The sequence below is a fragment of the Mchenga conophoros genome, linkage group LG10, assembly GCF_057382185.1.
Source record: "Mchenga conophoros isolate Kocher_MC1m ecotype Shallow Benthic linkage group LG10, M_conophoros_male_GT1.1, whole genome shotgun sequence".
NCBI classification, from domain to species: Eukaryota; Metazoa; Chordata; class Actinopteri; order Cichliformes; family Cichlidae; genus Mchenga; species Mchenga conophoros.
The window spans coordinates 30,433,554-30,460,992 of NC_140535.1; the positions used below are offsets into that span (position 1 = coordinate 30,433,554).

The following is a 27,439-nucleotide window of genomic DNA, read 5'->3' on the forward strand; positions in this document are numbered from 1 at the left end:
GTACCCGCAGCGAAAAAGAAGAAACCACTAGGACAGTGGAGGGTGGAGGAAAAAAAAAAAAGCGGAGCAACTACTCCTGTTTACAACCACATAATGGAGTCCAAATGGCCAAATACGATTCGCAAGCGTATATTATTTACTGGATTTACGCTTTGTGTTGTTTTGGGTGAGTGTTGAAGCCCCGCTTGGGTTAAATTTCCATTTGTAAACGTTTGAGTTCATTATTTTAGGTGGGATCTCAGGTTAGCAGGCTAGCAGCGTTTACACCTCTATTCCCAATCCTTTAAGAGTTAACACGCCTTTCTTCAGCCTCGTAAGCGAGAAACTATCTTTAACACTGCCCGGATTTTTTTTTTTTAAACTGGGATATGGGTTAGAGACTCCACCGTATGTGAGAGACAGTGTTACAGAAAATGCAATCTGTTAAATTCACTAAAACCTGAATGGAGATTGGCACAGGATGGTGGCTGCCGCCCCTGGCCGCGTCGTCCTGCGGAAGGTGAAGGTGGGTTCAGGCGTGGAAAGTAGCGATGCTAACCAGCTGTTTAGCTGAAATAAGAGTCCCTGGGTGTTTTAAGACCCATGCCGATTTGATTTAAATGTTCTAGTAAGGCAGGAGATATTTAAAAGTGTGCGCTGTCGTACATGTAACCAGAATTTAAAGTAAAGCCGTTTAAACGCTGATTTCTGAATAGAGCTTTTGTTAGGCGTGTGTCTCAACGGTATTTACGTGTCACCTGTGAAATGTCGTCTACCAATAGAGCTACCAATCAATTCTTATTTTATTTACATAATCGAACAGCACACTAAGACAGTTTTTAATCTGCATGCAGGTGGACTAGCACAGCATCCAGCCCCCGCGATAACGTCTCATTTCGTCGTTTGCTAACCGTATTTTGACCCAGATAACGAAGTATGTTGGGTACTAAACACTGTGTACTTAATGGTACACGTAGCATCACAACGGCGGGGACATGATTTTTGCGCGAAGTTTCGCTTTGGATTGCCAGACTTGCGTCACTATTTTTTATTTTTTTTGCTTTTGGCAGGAAGCACAATAGTGGCTTCGTGTTGTAACTACGTGTTACTGCAGCTGCCTGCAAGTTGGTGAGAGGCACGGACTGAAATGACCAGGGGCCCTCTATCTATTCAGGCACAGGGTATATGTGCCCTCGCACAGTTTGGTCGCATAGTAATATAAAAAGCTGTGAACTACAGCACGAACTTGCATTCATTACTTTGGCTAAGCCGTTTTGTGCTATACATTTAGCAGCTCAAAATGTGCATCTTAAGAAGGAAAACATACACTTTAATCTAATTTATCTGTAGTTAATTTTTTAAAACATTTTTAACATCCTGAACATTGGAAAAATTATATTTGCATTCAATTTGAGTAGTTTTAACAGTATGTATTAGGAAAGTGTTGACTGTAATCCACAATTTAGTGTGTATACTTCATCCAGGTCTGAATGTGAAAGTATCAGTTTTTCTCTCAAGATAGTTCTTATTTGGAGAAAACAAGACCAAACAGTGTGGAGCTGAGAGGGATGTTGTTTGGGGTTTAACTGATTTAAGAAAATGCACCGTCCAACATTTCACATGATGAGACAGTTTAAAACAAGTTTTTATGATCAGCAGGTTTCATGGGAATTTAGATCTGTGATGTGGGTGTAGTAAAACTAAATAAATGACAAATGACATAAGACCTACAATTGAACCTTATGGTGTACCATAAGTTGCATATTCTTATTAGATAATTTTTTGGGGGGTTTTTTTTTTCCCAAGAGATAAAAATGAAACCAAGTGGTTTGTCCCTGATCCCAACCCATCTATTAAAATCCTAGAATCTGTTGTATTGAAAACTGCTCTTATGTCTAAAAAGATATAGTGGCCTTTTATGTTGTTTAAAAGAAGGTGTTTGGTTACCTCGAGGAACCTCTTTTCTGTGCTGTGTAGAGCTCAAAAACCCTATTGAAATTTCTCCAAACTGCCATTTAGGCACACAAATGCTAAAGTGGGTTGAAACCACTGTTTCTCAAACTTTTGATGAAGGATGAAGAACTGAAGGATTGTATCTAACAGTTAACATCACTGAGACAGCACCTAGGGTTTTAGGATCACCAGGTCTCACGGATATATCCTAATGTTGTTGGTGTTGCATTGAAAGAAGAAGTAATAAGAATAAGTAAATGTGGCAGTGAAACTTAATAAAAGTGACCAGCTGGAAGCATAAAAACAGAAAACACCATAGGACCTAAAATCGAACCTTGTGGTACACCACAGTTAATGTGAGCTGCAGATGTGTGAAGCTTTTCAAAAGAACTGAATCTCTGTAATTTGTGATTAAAGTTAAGAAATTGGTCCGAAGTTATTAAGAACTGAAGGATTAAGATTTAGTTTGTTTAAAAGATGCTTGACCACACTATATTGAAAAAGCAATGTATAAAGAGCGGTTAATAATCGATAAAACAATGATTTAATAAGGTTTGTGAAGAAAAATGTTGAACATGTCTCTGCCATCTAATATTTAAAAAGGCAGAAACAGTTTAAAACGGCAGCTTTTAGGATGACTAGGTCAAAGTATGTCTTTAATGCTGGTGTACAACTGAAAGAAGAAGTTCTAGGTTCACAAATAGAAAATTACACCACCTAAAAATTGAACCTTGTGGTAAAGCACAGAAAGTATGAAGTGCAGATTATGGAGAGCAACCTTTTTTAAAAAGATAAATTCTAAACTCAAACACTAGCAGGTTATCTTCTGCATAATCCAGCTGTTTTTCTTTCTTTCTTTCTTTTTTTTCTGTAGTTTAGTTTATTTTTTTCACTTCAAATTACATTTAAATCATCGTTAGATCACTCGGCTTTTACAGGCTCAACATGATCTGGCATTTTAGAAAGGATGTGCATGAAATTGCAAATTAGCCGGCTCAGCAGTTGACAGTCACTTTATTTGATTTTGGACAGGATGTTTCTGTGAAGTGAGATTAAGAGCAGAAATCACAAACAGTTTTGCCAACCTTAAAAACAACTTTTAAAACTGTTTCCTGAAATTTGAAGACGGAAAACAGTGTTCTGCTTTGAATCACAGATATCATCTGACAAATACTTCCTTTCGTTTTATAAATTATTGTGAGATTGCCTCAGCAGTGTGCTGACTATATGCTGCTCTAAGAGTTGCTTTTGTTTTTGAAGCACGGTGTTTCCCCGAGTCTAAATCTGAGACTTGGATCTAATGTCTGCAAGAGGCCGAGGCTACTTATTGCTCTGTTGCTTTTATACCTTGGCCTGCTAGCTCTTCTGATTACAAGATGTGGAAGTCACGTATCTCTGTTTGCTAATACTTGTGTGGCTCGATTTGTATATTCATAGTTCTATCAAAACCTTTCAAGGTGGCAAAAAGGTGAATGTACTGCCAAACATTTCCTACTCATAGCTGCTATGGTAAGGTTATTAATCATCAAGCTGTGCAGTCAGTGTTTGACATTTATCACACAGCCTTTTAAAGAACATTTGTTGCATTTATTTGTCTCCAATGTGTCCAGTATTGCACTGCAGTCTTGTTTCTACAATTTATAGTGTAAAAAATGGTTCTGATTTGGTGTTGAAGGTTGTGCAGTTAGTCAGGGTCACATTTGGGTATCTATTTTCTCAGCTATAAGAACAATCAGATTGAGTATCACATTATCTGATGCAGGTTGCAATGTTAACTTGAATTTAACAGATAATCTAATCTGGTCTGAGCAGTTTAGGTTTAAAATTGGCACCAGGTGCGACATTTTCACTAAATCATTGTAATAATTATGATCAAAATAAAAAGTGCTTTCATTAGCTCTGTGTTCATCGCTCTCTAAGAAGTCATACCGGCCTAGAGAACAGTTGGCAATAATCTGGCAATCAACCATTTGCTTGGGAAAAATGTGTGTTCTGCAATTGGTTGCTGGAGGTTGAAATCAATCACAAAGCAGGTGTTGCAACAGAAATTTCCCTGTGGTTGCACCTGGTCACTAGCAGATTGCCACAGTCACCGACAGGTCGATGAGTTACACGCAAGTCATCAACTTGTGTGCAAATATTCGTCAGCTACTAGCCGAGCGCTAGTATGACTTGAGAAAGTGCAATCCAAAGCCGGAAATGGTGAACACTGACTTAAAAAACCAGAAAAACAAAAACAAAGTAGTGCCTTATTGCCGTAGTCATTTCAAAAGATGGAACTTCTTGCCATGTAGTTTCACTATGTCTCAGAGGGTATTCTTGGCGAGTGTTTGCAGACAAGTCTGCATACCAACCACTCACCTGCTGGTTGGTTATACCTTTTGGAGCTGGCATTGCACCTTTTTTTTTTTTTTTTTTTTTTTTTTTTTTTTTAGGGGGGGTTAATGTGCTGTGTTACGCTGCGGCCACTGCAGCTAGGTTGAAGACACAAGTGTACGATTGTGTTGGTTTTTATTGTATTCCAGTACAAGAGCTTAGAGATGTTACAACTGTGGAAAAACCTTGCAAAAGAATACTCGGCAAAGTCTCGCGGACCTACGTTTACACCAGAAAATCTCTGAAAATTAATCAGTCTTTTTGTAGGATGTTTTTGGCTAAAAGTCTGAAACTTCAGTCTCTTTATTTGCAGCTTCAGTGCTGCGTTTTACAGTTTAAAAAATATTCTTTATATGTCTTTGTCTTATATCTTTATCTTTGTTCCTTTGATAATGTCTAAATGAAGCAGGCTCTGTCACGAGAGTCATGTGACTCTTGTGACAGCGCCTGAAGCAGGAAGCCTGGTTTAGCAGAGACTGCTGATAATCACCATTGTGATACCTTTTAGGTTGTTTCTGAGCAGAGAAAGCCCGTGTTGCTCAGTTGTACGTCTCTCTTTACATTATGCACAACATCAAACACCAAGTTGCCTTTGATGCAGCCATAAATATGGGAATTGAGGATTCTGGATAAATGAGCAGAGCTGTAAAACCATCCGTCTGTTTTTCCGGTTACATTAAAATAGTTTGAGTAATCTTACAGGTGGCTGGATAAGATACCTCCACGTCAGATTTTAGCCTGACACGGACTAAAATCTGTGTCAGGCTTGTCTCGCTGCCTGTGACCTCACTTCAGTTGTTTATTTAGTGCTCTGACTCATACACATGTGTTTTCCCACACAGAGGCCAGCTAAGAGCAAGCAAGAAGTACTAAAACAACGTCCAGCTCTACAGGACAAGCGTGAGGAAGTTTAGAAGGGTTCAAAGATCAGTGGCATGAATGGGTTAGACCGTAATTTATGATTTTGGGGCATGCTCACAGTAATCGTTACTACCACTGCAGGGTTTGGACAAAATCTTTTTAATTAGGGACACTTGAATATTTTAATTCAGTGAAATTAAAATTTAATAGGGACACATGTTTCTTTTTCTTATGTGTATGTGTTGTGCCCTTTGTGTTGGGGGAAGCAAAAGAAATCTTAATTTTAAAAAAACCCAAACCCTTCAGCTCAGCACAGTTTAATTCAGGTTTAAGAATTTAAGAATATTGACTGATACAGACGTTTGGCTGACGAAGTTGTCCGCCCTGTTTGATCAATGGTGCCATCTGTGCTAATACCAATCTAAGTTTTTACATATATATGTGTCATGATGTCAAAGAAGTTATTTTAACAACTTCAAACAAAGCAAAATATTTTACAAACTGTGAAAGAAAACATTCCCTGCTAGAAGTGGTAACAACACTTAATTCACTACTTGAGGCAAAAACACCATTGGAGTAAAACCAGGCCGCAGAGGATGAGAAAACTAAAATGCTTGACTCAGCTGAGCACTCCCTAGCTGGACTCCAAATGACAGGAAAAGCAAACAGAGGATTAAAATTACTGATGCAGATGGTAACGAGAATAAGAATAATAATGATTAAAAAAACCCTGGGATAGTTTTAGCAGTACTGCTGCTCTATAATGTTGCTGGTGAATGATGAAAAATGCCTCTTGTTTTGTTTACCTTAATAAAGGATGCTTTCTGCAAACGACAGTTACGGAGTTCCTAACCTAAAAACTAAAAAAATATGATGTAATTCTAAGGTGCATTGACCACACTAACTCGTGCAGGTGAAGGAGGCACAGAGGAAATTGGAAACATGATTCAGAGTTACATTAAAGAGATTGAAGACCTTCGGGCAAAACTCCTGGAGAGCGAGGCTATCAGTGAGAATTTGAGGAAGAATCTGTCCCGTGCCTCCAACCGTCAGTCGTTCTATGGAGGGTCCAGCTCCTTTTCCTCCACTCTTCTGGCCCCCGAGAAGGAGACTGCTAACATTATCGAACTCGCTAAGAAAGATCTGGAGAAACTGAAGAAACGAGAAAAGAAGAAAAAGAAAAGCGTCAACAAAGAAGTTCCTGACAATGAGCAAGACAGATTTTGTCCCTTTTTATTAATACTGTGGGACTGCACCAAGCTTCCGATTATTAACTGATGATTAACAAGGCTATTATAGTTAACTAAAACTAAACCTAAAAATTACTTATGAAAAAAAAATAATTAAAACTAACTAAAAACCATTTTGGGATCTTGGAAGACTAACTACAAAATAAACCAATAGCCTTTCTGGATTGTATACCTGCTGGCCGTGGTGTTGGTTTAACCCCGAACCCTTGCTGCTTTGTGTGCTTACACTTGTTGTTTTGTGTTCACAAACAGTCACAAGACCCACGTCTGCGATCGAGATACACGCTGATCCTGAGGTGATAGTACAGAACGGTACCACGGGGATTCTTCGATGCACCTTTAGGTCCAGCGAAGTGGTCAGCTCGGCCACCACGGTGACCTGGAACTTTCAGTCGAGTCATCCCGACAGTCAGTACTACAAATCTCCATACGTGGTAAGTCCCCGCTGGTTGTGTCAGCTCTGGGAAGATTTCCCACAGTTTTTAAGGATGTTTTCCTGCGATTGTTTTATCTGTCGTGACACAAGAAGAACGGATTCGGCTGTTCCCTGAGGGATGGGTGAGAGCACATTGTTATGATTTGGTTTCAGTAGGCTTTCAGTTTAAGCGCCAGCCTTTTTTTTTTTTTTTTTTTTTTCTTTTCTAAAAATATATCAGGTACAGTTATACTTTCTCCATGTACTGTCTTTACATATCTACATATTTGTTTTTATCTAATTTTTCCGTTTGCTTTCATCTGTTTATGTTCTGCTGCTATCTTGCTTGAGCATCGTAATTGGATCCCGTGGTATGCTTTCATTTTTCTCTTTAGTTCTTATAGCACTTTGTCGACTTAAATCTCTTTGTAGACTTTAGTTTTCAGCTACATATTTTTCCTACAGTGTTATTTGTTACTGCTGAGAATTGACTTGTGGTGAGTAGCTTGAACTTATTAGTGTATATTCCTCTAAAACTCTTAAGCAGCTAAAAAAAAAGAAAAGAAAGAGGGATGTTTGTGTGGATCATGTCCTATCTACAAAGGAGTTTTGTTTACAGTCCAGTCAGGCTGGGCGGGGCCTGTCTGTCTGCTGTGATCTGACTCATGCATATATAATGACATAGCTGAAGGGCCTTTAATTTGCAGAGCAGTCATGGCAGAACACATACACGCAGTCTACACTTGGAGCATGTTGTAACATCGAGCTGTGTATCTTAAAACATCAATCTCTCTGACGTTTCAGACCCATCATTTGCAGAATAAATACTTCTCTTCCTACAGAAATGATGCTTGTCCAAAAAAAACACCAAAAAGCTAAGATAAGGGAAAGCTGCTCAGTGAAGGAAAAAGGCTGTGCAGCAGTAATGTTGAAAAAAAAAAAAGGTCTTTCTAGTACCTCAGATATTCTGTGATTAATCCAAATTAGAGCTGGGCGATATGAGATTTTTTCATATCACGATATGTTTTTTTTTCATTTCAGGCGATAACGATATCTATCACGATATGAGCCAAATAACTATATTTGTAAGATTTAAATGTGCCGTTGCTCACAAGTAAAATGTGAAATAATCAGCAGCTTGTTTTTAAATATTTATTTCCCATAATAAATTCAACAGGGTAGATGTACTTAAGGAACATGAGACTTTTTCAGATAAATAAAGGCAAATATTGCAAACTACACAAAAGGCAGCCGCTAAAGCGTTTAAGTTTCAAAATAGAACAAACAAAACAGACTAAATTGTCAATTCCACTTAGAAACAAAATATTAATTCTAAAAATAAATCTTAGTTTGTTTTACAGAAGAACAGACAAAACTGACTAACTTTTGTCAATATCAAATAAACTGAGAACTAAAAGGAAATTCTCAATCTCTCCTTGTTGTATAGCTGAGCTTTTCAAACTGTTTTAACAGTTACTTTAGTCTGACAAAAGCCGAATGACGAATTAGCGCTTCCAGTCAGAGACTGAGGCTACGTCCACACGTACACGGGTATTTTTGAAAACGGAGATTTTCCGTTTTCGTTTTAAAAAATAATCCCGTCCACACATAAAGGCAGAAATGAAGGAAAACGCTGCTATGAACATGCCAAAGCAGCAGGTGGAGCTAGATTTCTAACCGTGCAGAAATGTTGGCCAATCAGAAGTCTAGAAGCCTCGGTGGGAAAAAGTAAACAAAGCTGGGGCATAGAAGCAGAACCGAGTCGTATGTGTGGAGGGACAGTAACTGTGTGTATATGTAAGCATTTAAACACTGCAGAGAGTAGAATTAACAGTATTGTAGAAATTCATTTCACCGAAACAATAACGTGGCGCACAGTGTGACGCATGCACCAGTTTATTGTATTTCCAGACTTGCTTTCGGCACAATTTACAGTGCACGCTACTCTGTTTCTTGAAATAGCCGAAATACCTTCAAACTACGGAACCTCTATGGCTCTTCCGTTCGACAATCTCTCCGGCATTGGAACCATCATCTGTTTTCTCTTCGGTCACGCTCGGTTGATTTTTCTAGTCGGCACACTCATTTCCTCCATTACCCGCTGGCTGCTTCCCAAACAAACACACGTGCGGCTTGGCACTTGTGCTGTACGTAACAAGTCACGTGACGTGACGCTGCGGCTGTGATTGGTTCGGCTCTGCGCTACTGAATTTGGATCGGCTGACCTTTTTTTTTTTTTTTTTCTTTCTTCAAGAGGACAAGAGCGGCGAGGTCTATCGCGATAGCTTAATTTCTCTATCGAGTAAAAGTTATATCGCGATACATATCGTTATGTTCTATCACCCAGCTCTAATCCAAATGTCAAAATTGTCCAACATACTAAGCAACTGTTGTCATTAGAGATGGCAGGATACCAAAAATTTGTAGTTGGTGCATGCGTTTCAAATTCTACGCATTTCAGTACAAAAAAAAACTAATCAAGAGTGACCTACTTTCCCTGTAAACATCTGCAGGGCCGTCTTTGAGCTGCCTAGACAGGTTTGAGGTGTTCCCTCCTTTTGTTTAAGACATTGTGCAGTGAAAGAGGTTCAAAGTTGGCTTGAGACCCAAACTTGACATTAGTGAGCAGCTAGGAAAACAAAGGGGACATGCAGGAAACGGTCCAGGGCGTCAACCAATAAGATTTTAAATTTAATTAGGCTACATTAGTTTTGGCTTTCGGTGATTTATAAAAACAAAATTGCTGGGATAACATGATCATTTTCTTGCTTTCATTTTGACTACAAAGGAGAGCCTTTAATCATCGACTTCCATCCAGAGAAGAAGTTGTCAATCAGTACTGTCTAATGTTGCATTACTAACCCTTAAAAAATCTGAAATGAGCTGCAAGACAAATTGAAGCTACAGCTACAGTAACACAGCTTTCACCATTACTGATTGGTACAAATAATTACATTACAAGTTATTTAGTAGTTTAATGTTGGATTTTAATTACATTAATGCTATTTTTTGTTGCATTTATGTTTATAGAACTACAAGAATGAAACTGGTTTACTGCTTTAATTATTACTAATAAAACTGAATAATTGTTAGCATATTTAATCCTTTATAGTTTGACAACAATATGAAAGCCACTTCAAGTTCTGTCTGTTTTTCTACAAAAGAATCAAATTATCTGACATCAACTTGAGAGAATTCTTTATTTATTTATTGTTGTGTTAATTTTTGAAGGTAAAGAAAAAACCTCAGCCATAATAAAGAAAAGGAAAACTGCAAAACAAAATTTGGGATTGCAGTAAAGAAGAAAATCTAGTTGAGTTGTGGCAAAAAAAGCCTTGTTTTTGTATGATGTGTCATGTCATCGTGACTGAGCCAAGGCCAAAGACCAGAGAAACAAATGACAGAGGAAAAACTCCCGTCTATGTTATAATCGTAGTAGCAGCAGCAATAGGTTCAGTAAGTTCAGTATCATCATACAATTCACATACATGATGCTTGATGTCCTGTCAGTTCCACGTAGCACAGTGTGGCTGCAGTGAAGACTGTTCAGTGTGTAGGTGTCTTATGGCAGCTGTTGTTCCAGTATACAGGAATAATAGTCACAGCCAGGAAACCAGTTTGTTTGACCTCTTTGTTTACTAAATTATGGAAATTATCTATTAATTTATCTATGTCAAATATAAGAACAATATTGCTGCAGTGTCTGCAGTGTCCAAAAAAAGTCATTTTATTTAGCACATATGAACACCTTAGATGTTGACCAAAGTGCTGGACGATGAGTAAAACCCAATACAAAAAATAAAAGGACAAAAAAAGAATAAAAATTATAATTTTAATAAATACAAATAGAGTACAAATATAAAACGATGGTAAGAAAGCAGTAAATATTAGAGATTTTTGTTCAAGTAATTGTCAAAAGAATGTATTATTATTGTTTTTAGTACCTGGAGATTTGTTTTTTGGTTTTTAATTATTGTACACTTTATTGCATTTTGTCTACATGTCTGTTCTTTTACTTAATCTAGCATTACTGTACTTTTATACATTTTATTTAATAGTAAAAGTCCATGTTACAGTATTGCTTGGTCTGTTTTTGCTATTCGAAAACAAGTACATTTAATCGCATTGAGGGGAGAAAAATGTGGGATTGTTTGATCAATAAAATCAGGTCATTTTAGCCCGTTGCTCGGTGGTTGCTAGAGAACACGGCTGATCTAGATGAGAACCTTCAGGGGTCGGAGATGTCCCCATTTATACATGAGTACATTTTCACCAGCATTTCCTTCCTTTTTGTAGATTTTCTACTTTACAAGTGGGAGAGGATTCCCAGGGTCAGAGGAGTTCAAAGACCGCGTGCAGTTTATCGGGGACATCAACAAGAGGGACGTCTCGATACAGCTGAGCCCAACTTATTTCAGCGACAACGGCACGTTTTTCTGTGACGTGAAGAACCCCCCAGATGTGATGGGGACGCAGGCTCGAACCGAGCTCAGGGTCGTGCTGAAAGGTGAGTTTTTGTCAGATTTACATTGAAATTAATGCACCAGAGTTAAATGTTGGAAATGTAGAAAATTAATAAAAAGAAAAATCAGTGACAGGTTGAGTTAGTGTGGCTGGGAAAGATGTCTTTCTAAATGCCTCCTGCTACTCTGCGGCCTTGAACAGACACTCGTCAGTTGTTTTCACCCACTCAGCAGGGCTCTGCTCACACACATGCTGATTGGATGGCGAGAAAACACAGTGTAGCACAGTGTGAGCCTCTGCGCACTATCGCTTGTGTTTCCAGGCAAAGAGGGGACTTTTCTTTTTCACTAGCCAATCAAACATGATGGACTGGATCGTGGCCATCTTAACCACAGTGTGTCGATTGCACCACCTGTAACAAGTTAAATCCTGGACTACTTAATGGTTTATCTAGGAATGCTGTTGCGACATGCTTTTGTACTACTTGCAGTTCAAACCAGATTAACTGCAAACTTTCTTTGAATCTCCTGTTAGGCATCTGTAAACATTAGATCCATATCGCCCAAATTCAAAAGATAAATGAAAGACTGTCAAGAATAAAAGTGCTACTCTGCCTGCTGGCACTAAACAGCACACAGTGACGTATTTAGCTGCAAAAATGCTTTTCTTTTTTCTTATGGGCTCACATTTATTCCCTCGCATGCCATAAAAAAATCCCTTATTACACGTTACAATTGAGCATTATGTTACAGTGTTGTGTGTTCATATTAGATGTGGGTAAAGTTATGATTAATTAAAAAAAACAACAACGGAGAAACAATGTTTGGCGACAAGCTCGTTAGAGATTTATTGATGCCATCCTGTTACAGGAAAAGGACGTTACCTTTGGTCTTTCGTGAGAGCAGGTTTCCACTTGCATTGGCATTTTTGTGCATTGCAAAAAGGGGCACACACATACTGTTTTTATATGCTGTGTGAGTGATGGACTAAACCCGTTCACTATGTCCCTCGACAGATATTTGTGTTATTCTCTCTCATATTCCTGATCAAACTGATTTGTAAAGTTGCAATTGCCAATCAGGAATGAAAAATGCAATCATTTTCTGGCTTTACCCCATAATTCACCAGGTTTTTGAGGCCCTTCACGCAACTTTAAATCACACCAGGAGTATTTTAGCCTCTAGAGTGCATTGCGCCTTTTATGGACTGCTCAAATCACAGAATTTTGACCACAAGAACTGTGATTTCATCACCGAGTGGGTGTGACCACTCTGTTCCCTGCCAGAGAGATAGTATTTGGGTAACTGGGCAACAAACATTATCCATATAGCCCCAAAAGCAGCAACAGGTCCACGGCCTGATTGTCTGCTCTGTCTAATAAACTGCATGTACCTCAGCATATCTCTGAATCTTGTTGTGACTAGGTCTGTCAGCCAGGGTTCACATTGTAGTAATCTGAGGTGGAAAATTGCACTAAAATAAAAGCCTTTAATGTTGCATATACAATTTTCCATTATCTTTGGCACATCAATGGGCCAAATCCTGTAAAAGAAAAACAAAAGGAAAATAAAGGAAACTATAAAAAGTTGTAGGAGAAGTAGATCAGACGTACATTTTTATGATTAAAATGATCACAACGGTACATTTACATACATAGCTGAGGTAATAAATGACTCCATTTGATCAGTTAAAGGTGAAATTCATTAAAGGTACAAAATAAACACATCAAATATCATCAGTTAATGAGAAAAGACTAATAAATGCAAGCTATTCAAGCACATATGGCAAATCACTGCACAACCACTGTTTGTGTTCACTCAGCTGAAGACCACATGTGCATGTGATGGCTTGTCTGCTTTACATGTGGCTGCACCTTTTCGCAGGTTGAGGTTTTTCTTTGTACCAAACATCTGTATCTAGGAAGCAATAAAGAGTCTAAATAGAGCATGTGTGTTGTACTCGACTATGTTTTAGCCGCAGTTTCTTTTGGCTCTCACAATGAGCTGCCTTGGTATTGTTCCAGCTTTTGTTGCTCAGCTTTCAGTGATACGCCCAGCTGTGTTCTTGGTTTCCAGGCCTGGGGGTTCAAGTTTTGTGCTTTATTTATGGTAGCATAACTGTATTTATACATGATGAAGGAACCGAGTCAGCCTTGTGCTCACAATCTTATTTTTGTATTCTGAAATCTACTTTTTACTTTGAAATTATTATTCGCACAATTCTGTTTATCTTCACACGCTTTGGCTCTAACAAAGAGCTGCCTTAGTGTGGTTCCAGCTTTTAATACTACTGGATACTCAGGTTTAAGCACCACTCCCATCTGTGATGTTAATTTCCAGGAATGGGGTTTAAAAGTGTTTTATTTATAGTAGCGTAGCTTTATTTACAGTGACTGGGTGATGTGGGTCTTTCACATGAAGTCTAATTTGTTTTAGTTTGGAGGACATTCTGAAATCCATTATCAAACTAAGTAAGATGAAACTCTTTTGTTGTGTTTGCGTGTGTAATATCCGTACATTTCACAATGTTGGGCAGTTTTGTCATAATCTGTGAGTAATTAGTCCAACATTTTTGGAAACTCTGGACCACTTTAAAACATTACAAAATAGTCTGTTAGTTGACTCAAGACTTTTGCACGGTCCCGCAGAGCTGTTGGCCCTGCGCGTCGAAAGAAGCCAGTTGAGATGTTTCGGGTATTTGGTTAGGATGGCTCCTGGGTGCCTCCCAAGCATGCCCAACTGGGAGGAGACCCTGGGGTAGACCCAGTACCCGCTAGTGAGATGCCCTGAGAAAGCCTCAGAATCCCCCAGGATGAAATGTTAGGTGTGGCTGGGAATGTCTGGAATATCATGGATGGGTGGACTGATCCTGAATGTTCTTCATTGTGTGTGTTTTTTTTGTTTGTTTGTTTGTTTGTTTGTTTTTCCCCAGAGTCTTATTCGCAGAACAACACCACGCTTATAGTTGCAGGAGTTTGTGGTGCTTTATTGGTGCTTGTGCTGATTGCTGTGGCGGCCTGCATTGTCATGAGGGTACTTCACAACCGCCATGATTACGAAGGGTAAGTGAGCCGTTCAACTTTACGCTGTTCCAGATTACCGATGACCTCAACTACAGTGAAGCTGCAAAATTTTCAAAAGTTTAAAAACTATATTCAGAACCTAAAAGTAGCTTCACTCTCAACGCCAACGTTATGCAATTATAAGCTGAACGCACATTTAATAAATGTAACACATATGTACACGTGATAAAACAACTATTTGGTGATGCACTCATATATATCCAGACATAGTCGCAGTCAAACTCTTGTTAGTTTATTTATTTTTGTTCTTAGCAGCTTTAAGCTCCATATTTATATTATAGATATAAAAATATAAAGATACATCATAAAGAGCAATAAAGTTTTTGAAGTTGGTAAATACTGAATACTACAATTATATGATTTACACCTTTATATCTGTACTAGTAGTTTCACTATAAGTGTGACACTATCATTATATTTAAGTATGAAATATTGATCTTGTGTGAGCGATGCACACGTGATAATGATGTACATTTTTCTGACTCGCCAACTCTACTAAGATTTTTTTTTTTCAGTAAAATTAATTTCGTTCTCAATGTGACTCAGTTACTGCAATTACTTTTATCAGTTTTCTACAGAAAGTAGTTAATAGTGAATTTTGTGTGTTGTTTAGTTATTTATTTACCGTTATGAACCCAGATCCATGCAGGGTCTGCAGGTGTTCATAAATACAGTTTAGACAGTATTAAAGTTTAACATTTCTAAAAGATTTGAGAATATTTTGTCTTGTGTGCCGCAGACAGTGGTTTCACCTGTAAAATCCTTTATATCTACAGCTGTATGAGATGTTTTAAATCCATAAAGTAAGTGCTTCATCCGCACATCCTGTAACAATAATGATAAACAGCAAGTGGTATTTTAATTGATAGCTAGCAACGAGAATATGTTAACGTTAATCTCCTGTGAATACAGAAAAATACCCCCACTGACTGACTGAATTATAACTGAATTATAATTGGGTTGTTTTCTTTGGTTATTTGTGTCTGTTGATAGTAACTTTACCTGATTTGTTTGATGTTTAATGCTCACATTATGTATTCATTATACTGATGTAAAAATAATACTTGATGCTGTTAAAATGAAAGGTAAGTTAAACAGATGATACTGGTTTCCTGAATCATTGTTTTGTTTTCAGTAATATTTCACTTGAGAGGTTGGTTTTTTTCCCCGTTAGACCCTCTGTATAGCTCTAACACTTTACAGTATCTGGTGTTTGGTGGGTACTAATTATTAACACGTTTGTTTTTTAAAAAGTGTCCACTCCAGACTTTGCATGCCTGAGGTATTTTTGACCACGTCTACCTCGCATGCCATAGAAACTCTTTCTTCATCTGAGGTATAAACAAAAGAGCCACAAATCTGAGAGATGTCCCTCTTGTCCACCAGGAAGGTGTCAATGAGAGGCCCTGTCTTTTGAGAATTGGCCCACATTTTTAAAAGGTTTGAACACTAAAGGTTGTCAATGCAGCTGCAAATTTCTTGTTGATAGTTTTGTGCTCAACCTTGAAATTTGTGGAGCCATGCCAGTGCTAATGCTTTGTGTGGAAACAGTTCTACTTCAGGCACCAGCACTTGCTTCTGACTGAGTAAGAAAGAAAAATCTGGCACCTTCTGCTTGGCTGCTGAGTGGGTTGAGCCTGTGAGCTGAGCTAACAGGGATCTGTGGGGTGGCTGTTTTCACTGGTGCCAGTCATTTTTTTTCCCCTCCATTAAATTGTATTAACACCACTAACTTCACAGCAACACCTTCTACAAGCATGTTGAGCTTGTTGCCATTTAATCTAGACATTGTCGTTTAATGCATTTATATGTAATTAAGTAACCTGGTTACAGTCAATGTCTCTTTTAGGCAGATTTACTGTCTTTAGAACAGCTTAATGTTAAAGTGTAGAACTTTTATCCATCGTTTGCCACTAACATACAAAACTAAACGGTGTCTTTCTCATCTGCTTCAGTGAGACTAACCCATCGTCAGCTTTTTCCCCCCTCATGAAACATGTTTATTTGACAACAGTATTTACAGATTTTTATTTATTTATTTTTGGGCAGTGTTCAGTCATCTTAATGGGCTGAAATTTTGGCCTCTCATTGTTCATTTAGCATTCATGTTGTTATTTTCAGGTAAACTGCCTCTCTCCCCTGTTGCCTTTACTAGAGTTGCACTGATTGGCTGCTTGACTTAAGATTTACAACCCTTAGACTGAGAAATTAAATTGGATCAAATAAGCATTGATTCAAGCACAAACGGATTGGCATTTTATTGTTTTGTCTGTTCTATATGTTATAAAATAAAATTTAAATTGAATATTTGTTGAGAGGTTTGCTTGAGCTACTGATTAAAATCAAAAATATTTGGTTTTCTCTTCATACTGAGGAAGAAATAATAAAACTTAGTATAAACATTTAGATTTATAATCTTTTGTTGATGTATTAACTGATCAATCAGTCTTTGCTTTTATGTGATTAACTGTCATTAATTAAGATATCATTACAATAGAAGAGCATCTAATGACTGGTTATGTTATATGTTTGCACTAACTTTTTGTAAAAGTATTATTAATTACTAATATTTATCCATAATTTAGATGAGTATATACTCTAAATCAAGTAATTCAGATGCGGTACAGTAAGATAAACAATGTTAATAAACCTTATTGGGTTAATTTCCATTGTTGTACTTCTGCTCTACATATTAAAACAGTTGAATCAGTGGCTATATTTGTTGCCCTGCTCATTACATTACATTCAGCAATACTGGTAGTTTTAGTGTTGAATGTTGGAAAATAGTACATATTTGTACAGTTTTCTAGAGCCAAAGCACAGACCTTCAGATTTCTAGAAAACAGTTTTAATTAGTTAAATAAAAAATTAATTTTATTGAGCCAAGAACCTAATCCGTAAGCCCTCAAGTGGAATAAATTCAGTATCAGAGAAATCACCAGGCTTCACATTCAGATTATAAACCACATATTACAAATGATAATGTAATATAAGATCTCCCACATGGTCACACTGGGGAAAACTGGTCGGAGACGTGCAGTGACCCAAATTATTGCAGCTGTGTGCAGTGAACTTGCAGTCTCGTTGACCTCCTGGAAAGAGATTTGCAAAGACACTAGTTGGACTCATCAGTGCAAACTTACTTTGCTTGATTGCGATGGGTTGGCAAGCGGTCTGCATTTATAAATTAGATGACAGTAATTTGCAAACCTTTGCTAATCTGCTTGAAAGCAACTGCAGTCCGTTTGAGTCTGATCACAATTGTTTGGAGACCAGTTCTCCTACAGATGAGCTGTGCAGTTGGCTTGCGACTGTAATTGTTCCAACTGCTTGCAGCTGGTTCAACGCAATCACTAAGCAACTATGAATATTTTTGTAGTCAAATTTTCAGTCCTGTTTTTTTTCATACTAGTGTGACTGAGCCACAATTATTACCTTGTTGTTGTTGTAAAAAAATTTCAAAACCAAAAAGGGAAAAAATGCAACTATCACACAGATAAAACTAAAACAGCTAAACTGTTATGGGTGGAGATGGAGATAAGGTTTATCTATAAAATTAAAGAAGCTAAATTATATTACACTATGAATTAAGTACAAAATTATAAACTGTAACCTTTGTGCTAAAGAATCAGTCATAAAAATATTCATCAAAATATCTTAATTTGGATTTTATTTGATTGCAAATGTGCTTCCAAAATTGCACACCCACCAATCTGATATGGTCTAAATCCCATCGGTGCACCTCCAGTCGGCGCTCAGCTGCAGCATTTCATGTTCTCATGTTCTCATGTCTCATGATTTTGTTTTTGTCTTGTCCATTATTTGTGTTCGTCTCACTTTGACTGTGCACCAATGATTGCTCGACTCCGTTACACCTAAACTAGCTGTACGTCCTTGGAAAGCGTGAACTCTCAGGCTCCGCAGCCTCGAAAGAAGGTGGAGTCCAGAGTGGAGGGCTCCAGATCTACCAGTCCCTCGGGTCCGCTACAGGTATGAGTTGGGGGACGAAGGGAAGGAGCAAAAAACCAGTGGCTGCCTCTGTTTTACTGGAAGGTGGTCACATTTATGTGGACAACGTATCCAAATACAACTGAAAAAAACTTTTTATCCGTCCGTAATATTTAGTTCTGATTTTATATGAATTTTATTTGGTATGTAATCTTATTTTCAGTTGTTTCCATTCATGTTTTTTATTGTTTGGCCAAAAAAACAACCTAAAAAAGGGACCCTCAAAGCGCTTTACAATACCACTATTCATTCACTCTCACATTCACACACTGCTGGTGGAGGCAAGCTACAGTTATAGCCACAGCTGCCCTGGGGCAGACTGACAGAAGCGAGGCTGCCATATCGCACCATCGGCCCTTCTGGCCATCACCAGTAGGCAACGGGTGAAGTGTCTTGCCCAAGGACACAACGACCGAGACTGTCTGAGCCGGGGCTCGAACCGGCAACCTTCCGATTACAAGGCGAACTCCCAACTCTTGAGCCACGATTGCCCCAAATGCTATTGTTAGTTTACTTTTTTAGACATGAACAGTTATTTATCAGGTGTTGCATTTCTTGTGTTTAGCTAATAGACTGAAATTTTCTCATGTGTGTTCTCCCTTTATTGATATTTCTCTGATTTATCAGCTGAATAATTGATCTGTTTTAGCAAATCAAACAGTCAACTCACCCTGAGAAATCTTCAGTGGGCTGTCTTAATACGACAGAGAGCAGAACCAATCTTCAAACCTGCGAGTGAATTTTGCTTGAAATGAAACAAAACAACAAATTGGATTTGATTTCTAAAGTGCGAGTGAAAGGCGTCAGAATAATTTAACAAAAACTGAAAAATGTAGATAAAATGGAAAAAAGGTGAAGGACAGTTATTTACAGACTATAGAGTCCCCCACCCAGTGGTCACAGTGAGAATTTATTTATTTATTTTTAATCTTAGGGCAGATTTTGACTATTTATTGTTTTTAGTGAAGTGTTTCCTCTAAATAATACATGAAGGCGGAAATTTTTTTTAGTTTCTGCTATATTTAAATGTGAAATCTCCTTTCATCAAAATCACTTATCCATGATAATAAGTAATATTAGAAAAATCAGTGTCAAGCACAACTTTTACATTCGTCTTAAGGCCAGCATGTCATCGGTTTTATCCTGATCAGCCAACCAACACTCAACAATTTTAGGTTTACTGTCCAAAAAAACCCCTTATTTTCTCAGTAATAGTTATGTTTGTTATTATTATTTTTTATTTTTATTTTTATTTTAAAAAGAAGACTAGACTATCCCACACAGACATGGGACTGCTGTTCAGTTTTCGAGTCTCTTAAAGCGTGGGGTGTTTTTGGCTTTGTTTTGGGGGTTTTTCCCTTTAAATTGATGTTTTGATAACTTTTGCTCTACTTTGCAGTACTTTTTTTAACCCTCACAATAACGTTTGCATTTCCTGTGACCCGTGCAGAGCCGTTTTTATGATACAGTATCGTGTATTGTGCAGCACACGTTCCCAACTTGCGGCTGCGCGGGCACCGGTCTGCACCATTTATATTTAGAAAGAGAAACAGAGGAGCTGGTTCACCAGCTTTCTCACTGAAAGACGCTGTCACTGTAATTATGACTGCACCCACGGGATGACACAGCTGTCTCTGCGGCTGTAGTCACGGCTGTCACACTCTCACTACACTGTACTGTAGAGCAGGGCGATATGGCCAAAAATATTTATCACGATATATATTTGAAAATTTGCGATAACGATATAACCGACGATATAATTGATGCGAGACAAAATACAACTCCACAACATTACTAGCGCAAAAAGACAACCTTCCATTTATTTTCACTTAAACAAGAAGCTGGTTTTTATGTACATTAAAGCTTTATAAAAATGTAACAGTGCAAATGCAAATTCCTTGCTGAAAGTTTAACCAAAAGGCATTTCCAGTAGAAATGGGCTGACATATCCTGAGCATAACCATGTATAATATCCACTGAAGTTAAAAAGAGGTGCTTTGCAACATTAAACTGCAGTGTGCAGTACGCATTTTTCGGACCATAAGGTGCACGGGATTATAAGGCACATTAAGCGAAACAAAGCAGTCAGATAAATCAAACTTTATTAAACTCATTCTTCTTGCTTCCTCCACTTCTGTACCATTGATTCATTAATGTTGAATTCTCTGGCAGCTGCTCTATTCCCATGTTGTTGCAGTATATTAATGACTAACCTCGTATTGTGGATGGATTATCTCAGTTGTTCTCCTGACTGAAGTTTGGTCCGTTTACAGCATCCTGCCATGCGATTGCATTTGTCTCTAACCATGAAGAACCTTCACGTTAACTTTTATAAGTGGAAAAGTGTTAGTGTTCGTCCTCCAGCTTCACTGTTTATGTTATGCTAACATAGCTGTGTCGCTAGCGATCACGTAGCACATCATTATATACCAGCTAGCCCAACTTCAGTAACCCTGCAAACGTCGCTGCTGTTTAGTTTCCTGTCTTCATTTATGTTGGAAGTGATAGCAGAGCTGCACGTTTGATTTTTTTCAGAAATCTCTCAGTCAGAACATGCTATATCATGCTTAGGTAACTAGCGAAACTAGCGAGCTAACTTCCGCTAGCTTCCTGCTAACTTCTAACTCCGTTAAATGTAATAACTTTTGTTTTCATGGATGCCTGGAAGTTAAACTTTATAGTTACACCTGGTAAAGCAGCAATGCTGATCGTTTTATTAAAGATGAAAGAATTTAGACAGTTTTTAACTCTAAGTGATGCTGCAGTGTTGTTTGACCTGAAGCATATGGAGTTTAGGACCCAGATTACTCCCAGATTTAAGAGCATCTTAGTCCGACAAATATGACAATAACAACGGCCGCTTGCATGTTCTGCAAAAAAATGTGCTTTGTCGTGTATCTGACGGACAAACACCAAACCAGTTCCACATCACGGAAGTTGCACCATTTTTACAAACCAATTCTGGTTCATCTGTTTCACTCAACAATCGGCCATGTGCGTATGAAAACAAAGGCACTGCGCATGCGCGTTTTACTCCCATTCTATCGCGATATTTCATTTTCCTATCGTTGCCTAACATTATACCGGTATTACCGTGAATGGTATAATATGGCCCAGCCCTACTGTACTGTATAGTCTGCGTGCAGTGATGATCCCGTGGCAGTCCTGCACTTTTGTGGTGTATTGGTCACGCTTCTCTTTAGGAAGCACCCAAGGCTCTAAATCTCAATCACGGCAAGTCTGAACGATTACCACGGCCAGCTGTAGCTTGCCCCTTAAAATCATCTTAAATGCAGTAAGATGAGATAAAATATTCAGCATCTATCCCAGAAGTTTGGAAACTATTGTATCACAGCTAAAGCCTATCAACCGAATACAGGTATCAAAACATGAGGTGCTAAAGAGTTCCTCTTCCTGTCTTTGTGAGACACATGTTAAATACTTGTATATCGAGTGACACTCCATATTTTGGCAGTGTAATGTTACTATTATCATTATTACTGTATAACCAGTGCCAAAGCTGTTAATAGGAGTGGGAAGGAAATGTGGAAAAAAACTAATGTAAGCCACTTTTCAGAGGCCCTGTAATTGCTAAGTAATTATCCAAATATGGACTAATTATCTAAGCCTTTTTATCTGTGTGTATGTGTTGCCCTTACATCTCCACAGCTAAGCACTAATTAAGTCAAACTATAAGAAGCTGTTGTCTCCCAGTCAGAAGCTCCATTTAAAAAAACAAACAAACAAACAAAGAAAAACCACCTAGGTTTCTGACTTTGGGCTTCTTTAATCACCCATGTGCGTAAAGTGATATAAAGGTTGCCGTTTATTATTTGCTTCTTTCTGTATCTACTTGTGTCATTGGCTGACTGTGTTTCTTTCCTGCTCTGCATCTCATTTGTCCTCCAGGGCCCGGTGATATACGCCCAGTTGGATCACTCAGGCAGCAAAAACTCCTTCCATAAGATGGAGCCCGTGGTCTATGCTGACATTCGTAAAAACTGAAGAGGAACCGGGGACCAAATAAAGGAAAAAAAAAAAGTAAACAAAAATCCAGTAAAATATGAGACCTCTCTATCAGCTGCTCTTGGGAAGGGTGGGGATATCTCAACAGGGACACAAGTGGTGCAGTTTCTCTCTCTCTCTCTCTCTCTCTCTCTCTCTTTAAAATTTTGTCCTCTGAAAGCATGATGATATTATACGATAAAGTAATGTCTCCATGTGCTTTGTTGTAAAAACAAAAGAGAAAAAAAAGCTATGAAAACACTCAAAGTCGATGTTCCACCACTCCGTTACACCAAAACTGTTCTCCAAAAAAAACCAGGGGCACACATAAAAACGAGAAAGCCTTCGGTTATCATTCCAAGTATTATTTGTTTGTTTTGTTTTTGTTCTTGTAGCTTTGTGCCCCCCCCCATTAAAGGTTTAGCAGGCTGTTGCACCAACTCAACAGTCCTACTTAAGATGCTCACACCTGAACCGAGTGAGCCCCGTTTAATAAAACGAAGCGAAACAAAAAACATTGGTGCGTTAAACTGTTTCTTCCAGAGAGAAGAGACGTTATAAAGCAGATATTTGAACGATACTCTCACTGTTTGTCTTACATCGCCTTCTCATTCATTGATCACTTCTGCCGAAACTTTGGTGCTTTTTATTGGCCGGTGAGACTGGTCTGAAACTGTACAAACAGCAACATCAGTAAAGATCAAAGAAAATCTACCAACGTCAAAACCTCAAGTTACATTTTTTTGTTAGAAACGGCAGACTGTAGTTGTCACAAAGTTGCACCTGTGCTCTTGTCTGATCCAAACTGTGCCGCATTTAGATCAATGTAAAGAGATGTAGTGTGGTCCAAGTGTGTGCTCAGTGTTAAAAGTCCCATTAATGAGCCGGGCAGACGCTCCACCGTTTTATTCTCCTTTGTTTACGGGCTTCTGATCTCTGCGCGTCTCTGTCATCCTGAAAACCCGATTGGTTCATCAACAAGTCAGAGTTCAGACTGGGCAAGTTTTTCCTGTTCTGATGGGCCACTGTGTCACATTACATGATTATAGAGTCATAAAATCTTTCTACACCTGAGACGATGATGGCACTGAGAAGGAGGTGCTTGTAATTTCCAGGGTAGAAAAAAAAGTAAACACGTGGAGTCAACTGAAGTTGTGTGTATGACACACTATGACTCACTCCTTCAGATAAAATTTGTAACTTCTGTTCACAGAGAACAGCTTGTGCAGCGCTTTTGGACAAATTTCATACTTTTTTAAACTCCCATCTAAACGAGGAAAGAACCCCTGCATTCAGTGATCACTGGAATATTAAAAAGAACGTAATTTGTAGAATTAAAGCACAAATTTTACAAAATGTGAAACTTCAAGCTGCTCAGTCCTGATAGTTAACACAATGATCATCCCAGGGGAACAAAAAAGAAAGTACATTTACCGATATTGTTTCTATGATAAAGAGTAAATATGTCTCCCAGCATAGTGCTGGTAATGCACAGCGTCAGTTTTTGTCAGTTATGCCGCACTGCATGAGATAAAATGACCAAAGTTTGTGCAATGTGTCATCTCAGATTAGAAAGTAATTAGGGGTAATATGTGTTGTCTGAACTCAAACCCAGTCAAATTAAAAAGGAAAAACACTACTTTGAGTAAAAGGATTAAATCTTTAACAGCAGAAGAATAACTTCTGACTGAAACGGCAACATTTTTTTCTCCTGGTGGAAGTTTAGACGTCCTGTAGTGTGAGTGAGCGGTGACCCTTAAAGCGGACTCAACCTGTACTGTAACGTCTGTCTGTCTGCCTTCATATCATCGACTTCGCTAACAGCTGGTGCAACAGTCTGCCGAAGCCACGGCTCCCTCTCCATCGTCTGGCTCATCCATAGTGATGTTGTTCTGTAGAGGCGAGTGATGTAGATGTAGAATTTTTTTGTTTGTTTGTTTTGTTTTGTTTTTTTACACCGCCTTCGGTAACTTTGCATGCAGATATAATGACATCTAAAGAATAACTTTGGTACTGCTCGGCTGGTTTATTTAATTTTTAAGAGCAGAAGCAGCCGTCTGACGTTGGTGTTACTGTGAATGCTTCACTTCTCTGTAAACTCCCGGCATGTCGTTGTGGTACCGGTAAAGACGCCGCATTTAGATTTTCACCTCAGTGGAAAATTCCGTACGTTTAAGTTTCAGTTGCTGTCACTTTTTTTTTTAATTTTTCATTGTCCCAGTTTGCGTACATATAAACACATGGACAATGCAACCCAGGTAGATTTATGCGATTTCTTTGTTTTTATTAAAGAGCCATGGGCAGTTTATTTCTTTATGTTGAAATATGCATGTTAGGTTCAATTGAGGTGAAAGATCTCCTTCCTATGAAAACTGGGCGATGTTATTTTGTGCAACAATACACACATTTGCATGCAATTTACTAACATAACACACATTATTATGAGACTATCCGTCCTCTTTTTCTTATTTATGCATAATATAAAGCTCTTTGTCAAACTAATGGGCCAAATATCTAATGCCAACACTTTCCGATTTCAGATGCTTTAAATACATTCCAAAACTTTTGTTTTCTTCCAAAAAGCCAAATTTATGTTGTAATTTCTTTGGTTTTTGTTAACGCGAATATTTGTGTTGCCATCTTGATTCCTTCAGCTTCGTCTTGTGATTCCAAATGCAGTAAAACTCCATGCTGACCAGTGTTTGTATATATTTCTTGCTCCTCGTGTAAGATATAGTGCTGTTATACTGTAACTCATTCCAGTGTGGTATGGCTGTGGATGTCTTTCCTGAGAATGGAAGCGGTTTGCTCGAGAAAGTTGGTGGCATGCTTTGTTTTTCTTACTTAAGTCTTAATTATTTGTCACCAGACACTCTGACATGTGCATAGAGCGCCTGCAAGAAGTGTCGCAACACCAGCCGGTTTAAAGGGCTCCGGCTTAAGTTTCTTCAGCCAACAGTCTGAGCAGAAAACACTAATAAATGTGGCTTGATTAAAAAAGCCTTTAAGTCCATGTTTGTTTGGTGCAGAGGTATCCTGCAGAATAGTTTGGGTAGGCTTCACATTTGCTCTTAAAGCCTAAATCCTTCAAGCCTCCTTTAGATGTTGAGATCCAGAGGAGTTACTCAAGTACGATACTTTTCATTTTATACTGATGAAGGGTCTGTATCTCCTCTGTCTTTTTGCAAAGACAGAAATTTATCAGCAAGGCTGTAAAGCTCATCAAACGCCTGAGACTAAAACGTGTAAGAGAAACCCAACTTTATTGACCTGCTGGGGCCAGTAAATAAAGTTCATTTATTGGAAATGGAGAAGAAATGTTTCCTGTCAGTGTAACTGTCGTTTAATCAGGGTAAAGGCGGCGCTTTGATGTAGAAAATAAGAGGCTCTGCAGAAACGTGGACCTGCAAGGAAGGCTGCCGGTACTGACGATGATTAATCACACTCAGTCACATAGAACCTGACTTGTAAAAATTTATATTCCCCAACTGGTTGGAGAGTGGTTGCCAGGTGCTGCACCACAGCTGATTGCTTTGGGTGCTATTAGATTGCATGGAAGACACCAACTTGCCTGTAACGCTCACTAAGTATTAGTGCAACTAGTGTTTGTCTTCAAAGTAAAAGTTGTGCTTTACTTTTGAAAAGTAAGGCACAACTTTTACTTTGAAGGTGAGCTTTCTCCGTTTTCAGTTTCCGTTGCGCTCGTCAGCTTCTGCACCACTTGGCGCGTACTTGTCGAGCATGTGTAGAGAGTTTGGTGTTTTCTGTGCAGGCTACCGTTGACCACAGCAACCTGTGAGGTTTTTGGTGCAGCGCCATGTGGCTTTCTGCCACCACCCACAGCCAATGAACAGCCAGTTGGAGATTACCTATTTTTCCCTATTGACCAGTGATTACCAGGGGTTACTGACTGGTTGTCGGCTTGTCTGCCCTTTGGAATGTGATAAATAATTTTAAAAGGCTGTTGAAAATGTACATACAATTGTGTGGACTGGATTTAACTTCATCTGTTAGATTTGTGCCTAATTGTGAATGTTTTCTTTGACTTTTGAAAACTAGTGAAGTAGTCTGGTTAGTTACCGGGGAAACCCCAGGGTAAAAACAGCCTAACTCAGGCCGACAACCAAGCCTGTGTTTTCAGGACAGATTTGACAACTGTGGTGAAAGAGGGTTTCCACAAGGAAGGAAGTGTTTGTTAGACCTCTTCAGATGTTTCCGTGTCTGCGCTGACACATAAAAGGGAAATTACTCACATGTTTTGTATATTTATCCCAAATTTGTGAAATCCTCTGACACAGCAGTAAAACTTAATGGGTCATAACCAACTTCAGGCTGAAGAAAACCAGGCTTTGGCCGCTTTGACCCAACTGTGGTTGTGACATCACAGCCAGCAAGCACCGCGATGTCTTCCATCTTTTCCTCTCTGTTTCCTTTTTTCGTTTTTGGGTTGTTTTTTAAAAACACTCTTGTTTGCAGCATGCATTCCAAACCAAAACGAAACATCCGTGTACAAACCGTCAGCTGCTGGTCGCTTTGCTCCTAATTGTGACTCGTTGCAGTGTTTAGTGCCGTTGTAGAAATCGTGATGTAAACTATAAATTATGAAAGATTTCCGATGTGACGGAGCTCGCGCGGTGGCGGCGTTTGGTGTTCTGATTGGACGCGGGTCTTAAAGTGCGTGCTCGGTGTTTATCGATGGTAAATAGTTGTGTGTTATTTGAGAATCGTTTGGTATGTTATGTTGTAAAATCTGCACTATGTCTGGCATAACAAAGACAACAAAATGCCCTGTGATGATTATTATTATTATTATTGTTATTTTCATTCGTCTCTGAATGACTTTGGCCTCTGTTTGTTTACCGTCTTTAAAACTGGAATGTTGTACATTTAGTGCCTTTTACATTTCATCAGCTAACTTGAACATCTGCTCAAAATAGAAATAAGATTCATTTATTTTCCTTTTATTGTATGTATTTTTTTATACACATAATATCGCCTCTGTATCCACTGTTCAAATTTTATATAAAACTTATTCCTGGCCAACTA

At 38.5% G+C, this 27,439-nt stretch overlaps 1 protein-coding gene across 1 annotated transcript; it reads left to right on the plus strand.

The window, feature by feature from the left end:
- Nucleotides 1-27,439, plus strand: mpzl1l (myelin protein zero-like 1 like). Its single transcript, XM_085289784.1, has 6 exons — nucleotides 1-166; nucleotides 6,672-6,853; nucleotides 11,131-11,341; nucleotides 14,230-14,359; nucleotides 18,265-18,370; nucleotides 22,298-27,439. The coding sequence occupies exons 1-6, from the start codon at nucleotides 94-96 to the stop codon at nucleotides 22,391-22,393; spliced, it is 798 nt and encodes a 265-aa protein (XP_085145910.1). The 5' UTR covers nucleotides 1-93; the 3' UTR covers nucleotides 22,394-27,439.

Bases quoted from the DNA above. Each gene is read 5' to 3' on its own strand.
- mpzl1l (XM_085289784.1), top strand. From the start codon at position 94: ATGGAGTCCAAATGGCCAAATACGATTCGCAAGCGTATATTATTTACT. The intron at 11,342-14,229 runs GTGAGTTTTTGT...GTTTTTCCCCAG, and splicing joins GCTCAGGGTCGTGCTGAAAG to AGTCTTATTCGCAGAACAAC. The intron at 14,360-18,264 runs GTAAGTGAGCCG...CACCTAAACTAG, and splicing joins AACCGCCATGATTACGAAGG to CTGTACGTCCTTGGAAAGCG.